The sequence below is a fragment of the Oncorhynchus keta genome, unplaced genomic scaffold (genome assembly GCF_023373465.1).
Source record: "Oncorhynchus keta strain PuntledgeMale-10-30-2019 unplaced genomic scaffold, Oket_V2 Un_scaffold_17296_pilon_pilon, whole genome shotgun sequence".
Taxonomy (NCBI): domain Eukaryota; kingdom Metazoa; phylum Chordata; class Actinopteri; order Salmoniformes; family Salmonidae; genus Oncorhynchus; species Oncorhynchus keta.
Window position 1 is genome coordinate 195,957 of NW_026290819.1, and position 5,513 is coordinate 201,469.

Below are 5,513 nucleotides of genomic sequence, written 5' to 3' on the forward strand. Positions count from 1 at the left end.
TCTTCCTTAATGGATTGTGAAAATAATATTTGTCACTTGCAGACAACAAATTGAATAATCCCAAATTAACATTTGATATATTGGTGAAAATAATAATCAACCAAGGAATTCAAATGTCATGATCAACTCGAAGCCCAGCACTCAAGAAAGCACCTGTAAACCCGCGCATGCGTCATTTCGCTAAAGATTTGAAATTCAAATAGAATTGCACAAAAATGGAATGACAATAAACAAACTGACAAATTGTTGACACTTGCTAATGGTTCATCTTTAATGCACACTTTATTATTTACTCAATAAGTCATGGAATGTTAGTTACTTTTTGCACAATATTAAATAAATTAGCAGCGTGCTCCTTGACTGTTGAAAAAGTCACAATGAAGAAAAATCATTCAAGCAACCATGGAATGAAACAATGGAAACAGACTCAAACTGAGAACAGAAGTAGGATGCTTTTACAGGGCCACTCTTAGCTTTTTGGAGGAGATGATTGATGGTTGAGGTGTCTGAGCATATTTGTAGGCTACGTGTACAATATGTGTACTGGTTTGGGGGGGTGTTTAAATTAGAAATGATAAAAGTGCTCCTTTTGGGACAAAGCTGTTAATTCTGATCTGATTTGCGCCTGCTGCAAAAACAACAACAATACAAGCAAGGTCCTTCGTAAAAGTAGGTTATATTTTTAATCAATATCTCGGAAATGTACAATTGGATGTATTGTTGTCTTGTTGTAATGTCCTCAATTTGGTCCCATGGCGGTTATAGTTATGGTCCATCTCGGTATTTACACTCGTAACCAAGGTGATACATATGTCACCATTTAGAGTTTTTTTTGTCTTGGTATTTAATCAGTTTACCATCAGTGGATCGATTCAGCAGTAATGCAGAGGAAAAGCAATGTACCATCAATTCATTTGCTCTCCTCTGTCTTACAAAGATTTACAAAGACTCACCAAAGGATTAACTTGGTTTGTGATTATCAGTAGTCCAATTCCAAAATCACGTGTGTGCTGTTTTTCTGTTTTTAAACAGTGTTATTAACTCAATCTGTATTTCGTCCATCGGTTTAACATAAAGAAATGTTATGGTCTGGCTTGCTCTAACTGTTGGTGCTGACTCCTTATTGCAAACCGGCTGACGTGCACAGGGATAGGCACCACGATTTTAGGGTTCCTAGAGGGCTCGCCGGTTTTGGAATTGACGTTACCAGCCTTTACGCGCTTCCACTTGGCCCTCCGGTTCTGGAACCAGATCTTGACTTGAACTTCGCTGAGTTTCAAGGCATGCGCAATCTGAGAGCGTTCCGTTAAAGACAGGTACTTCTTACAATGGAACTCCTTCTCCAGTTCCAAGAGCTGCTCGCTCGTGAACGCCGTTCTCCGCCGCCGGTTCTTACCGGTAGACGTGGTGCTGCCTGTGCCGTTGGACCCGTGGACGCCCTCATCCACGTTACCCTCCCCATCATCTTTCTGACACATCGAGTTACCCGTCATGTTGTCGTCGGAGCTGTAGTCTAAATCGCTGTCCATTGAGAAGCTCTCATCTCTTCTATTACATTCGTCCTCTTTCGGGTCTTCTTTGCCGTGGGTTCTGGCTGTGTGGGTAAGGAAATAGAACAGGTTAGTTTAGGTTATATTGACCTCAAAATAGAAAAGTAAATGACAATGTGTAACCTATAATGGACTGATATGCGACAGTTTATGAGTTTATATAATGGATAACCACAATTATACTTTTAAATAAATATTTTGCTTTAAAAAAACAAGCAACTTTTCTTCTACATTTGATGAATCACTAACGTTGTGTGTATTGTATCAACATGTCGTTTCCTGAGGAAAACCCACGAGCAGACTACATATTGTGTTAGAGGAAAACAATAGCCTATTATATTATGGAGCAAATTAGGAACAAATTATATTATGTCTCTGGACGTATTTAAGTGAAGTGAAAGTTATTTTAGTAAAGTAGTATTTTAGTTATTTTAAGTAAATATTTATCGAATTTGGCCCATCGGCTATATCATGACACATATCATGTATGAAATAGGCCTCGCGCTTACTATAATTCCATTCATTTTAGAGACAAAATCAATTTATTTATATTATACAATATCTTAAACGCACTTCCGGAGTTAGTGTTTCTTACATGTATTTCATAATACATACAGACCCTCATATAAATGACTCGGTCGACTTTGAATTCTGATCACAGTTTTATAGACACTCAAATACTGCAGGCGCTTTCCCATCCTTCAATTAAAATAGGCTAATTTAGTCATTTAGTTTGCCCCCAGGCACTATTCATTGAAAAGCCTGAAATAAACGTATTTGATATGCGGATATCATGTCAAGCTTCTCACGATAAAATATCTAAGCGTCCATGTAAAGAATTCGTTTTTTTTGAAGAAGAAGACACATTTTTCACTCAGGGGCAACTGACACTTTCTATCACTATACTTTAATCGTTGTCATTTGATGTGAAATGCACAAGATATAGCCTACGCCAACACTGAGGGAGTAGAACTTATTGCTCTGGATAAGAGCGTCTGCTAAATGACTTAAATGTAATGTTAAATGTTATCCTCAAATGGCACTTGGGTCATTTTTTTGTACATTGATGACGTAGGTCTATTGATAATATTGGTCCGTTAGCTAATAGGCCTAATAGCATAATTAATGAGATAAAGTTTAGAGTTCGAATTACTTCTTATAAGGAACCTCGCAAATGTGCACTATTATTTATTTATGTATTTATTTATCTTTATAATAGGCCTAATAAATACGAGTGTTCGCTTTGAACTTCTCTTTTACAACTTACAAATAATATCTAATTTATCCAAGAACACTAGGTTACATTTTAGTCATTTAGCAGACGCTCTTGTTCAGAGTGACTTACAGTTAGTGCGTCCAAGCTCAAGACAGCCACAAATCCCAAACACAGTCAAACGTTTCCTCAATATAACCTCAAGTAAACAACCCTGTCCAGCAGAGTCCAGACAAAACACAGTTTACTGTACCTGTGGATGACTGCAATGGCTCTGAGTCGTGGTAGGAGGGGAGCGTCGCGGACTCCTTTCCTAGAAATGTCTTTCCGTCATCCCCATCCAAACGAATGTCCTGAGATTTATTGAAGGCGGCGTGGAGAGACTGCGAACCGAACTTCCTCGCCGCCTCCTGGTGCTGCTGTGAAGCCGAGAACCCTCCAGGCAGGCTGGCCATCAGGGTGGAGGTGAGCGCCATGCCCTGAGCCAGGCTAGAGCAGAAAGAGTTCTGGAGGCTGGGGATCTGGTGGTGCGGATGGGTAGCCGAGAGCCCCTGCTGCAGGGCGGACTGGGGTAGGGCAGGGGGCGGCGGAGGGTGCGGTGGGAGCACCACTGACCGGTACGGCATGAACATGGGGTAACCGGTGTAGACGAAGTGTCCCGGGCTGGGCTGAGGGGGACCGCCGATCAGAGAGTCGATACTGAAGGCAGTGGTGCTTCCCAGTGGGCGCTGCATCATCATAAACGAAGGGCTGAACGCTGCACTCATATGATCTGATGGAAGGAATGTCAATCAAGGAAATGTTACTGGAGAAATGGAAGGGAGCGATGACACCTGCAGTCTTCCTTGGGTTCGGAAGTCACCAACTTCACAACGTTGTTATTCGACAGACAACCGACCTTAGAAATGTCGACGTTTTGGTAATCCCGTGATTATTTGTTCGTTTCTCGCGATTAAATAAAACCATCCCATCAACATTGCAGATGGTCGACACACGATACTGGAGAGTGGAGATGTGTCCAGATCAACAGAATTGGCTGCCAACTTGGAGCCGTGGTGGTTTCCGAATATAGCAGAACTCATGTGGCCCCTTTTGGTTTACCTTGCGCTCCGATAGCGGTAGCCAAAGCCCATTCCAAGTGCCAATCAATATCCTCGAGTTGTTGCTGACGTTCTGACCATTTGACAACAACAATCTTATATTCTACGATACTCGGTTTCCGCACGTCTGTCTAACTCACTCCAGAGAGTAGAGTGATGCTACTCCGTTCTACAACATCCAGATGTTAAGCGAGGAGTTTAAATTACGCTCCCTCTGTTTGATCGGCTCTTCCACTCGCAAGGACCACCCTCTCATCGCACTCTCGCATTTCATTGGTCGCTGTTAAACTGTTGGGCTAGCCTAGCTGTCATTCGTCACATAGACCTGTGAGGGCTGGCTTCGGTCTGGGTCTAGGAAATAAATGCCAATTATGTGGATTTGTAAAGCGTAGGCTATACACATCCTAAGGGACCATAATGCAAATGGGAATTAGCCAGGCTACACATGCAATATGCACGCACACATATTGACTACAACTGTCTTCCTTACATTAAATGTATAGAACATAAAAATAACTATTTGTACTGAATAGGGTTGCAAAAGTATGTGAACTGTCAATAAATTCCCTGGTTTTCCCGAAGTCCGGGTTGGAGGAAATAAGTAGAAAATTCGGAATCTTCCAACCAGGATTTTTGGAAAACCAGGGAAGCTATTGAAAGTAAACAGAATTTTCCAACCCTAGTACTGAATGTGTGTGTGTGTATGCGTGTGTTGTTGCTTTGTGTGTGCTGATAAAAAAAAACCTGTTCCACCTTTTCAGAATGACGAAAAGACTGTTCCCTGATATTATGTCCTCTTGTACCTAAAGGAAGCTCAGATCAAACAGTGGAAGGTCCACATTCACTACTGACCAGGCTACCAATGGGCCTTCAGATGAAGTGAGAGCTGGAGATGGAGGTTAGATGGAGAGATGGAGAGAGGGAGGGGAGATGAAGATATGGAGGTTAGATATAAAGATGGAGGGTAGATATAGATATGGAGGGTAGATATAGATATGGAGGGTAGATATAGAGATGGAGGTTAGATATGGAGGTTAGATACAGAGATGGAGGGGAGATGAAGATATGGAGGGTAGATATAGAGATGGAGGTTAGATATAGAGATGGAGGGTAGATATAGAGATGGAGGGTAGATATAGAGATGGAGGTTAGATATAGAGATGGAGGTTAGATATAGAGATGGAGGTTAGATATAGAGATGGAGGTTAGATATAGAGGTGGAGGGTATATATAGATATGGAGGTTAGATATAGAGATGGAGGGTAGATATAGAGATGGAGGTTAGATATAGAGATGGAGGTTAGATATGGAGTTTAGATATGGAGGGTAGATGTAGATATAGAGATGGAGGGTAGATATAGAGATGGAGGGTAGATATAGAGATGGAGGTTAGATATAGAGACGGAGGTTAGATATAGAGACGGAGGGTAGATATAGAGACGGAGGGTAGATATAGAGACGGAGGTTAGATATAGAGACGGAGGTTAGATATAGAGATGGAGGTTAGATATGGAGTTTAGATATGGAGGGTAGATGTAGATATAGAGATGGAGGGTAGATATATAGATGGAGGTTAGATATAGAGATGGAGGTTATATATAGAGATGGAGGTTAGATATAGAGATGGAGGTTAGATATAGAGATGGAGGG

At 41.4% G+C, this 5,513-nt stretch overlaps 1 protein-coding gene across 1 annotated transcript; it reads right to left on the minus strand.

Annotated features, from left to right (window-relative positions):
- Nucleotides 1-266: 266 nt before the first annotated feature.
- On the minus strand, nt 267-4,040 carry gbx2 (gastrulation brain homeobox 2). Its single transcript, XM_035766552.2, has 2 exons — nt 3,017-4,040; nt 267-1,594 (listed from the first exon to the last, which is right to left on the minus strand). The coding sequence occupies exons 1-2, from the start codon at nt 3,528-3,530 to the stop codon at nt 1,083-1,085; spliced, it is 1,026 nt and encodes a 341-aa protein (XP_035622445.1). The 5' UTR covers nt 3,531-4,040; the 3' UTR covers nt 267-1,082.
- Nucleotides 4,041-5,513: the final 1,473 nt, after the last annotated feature.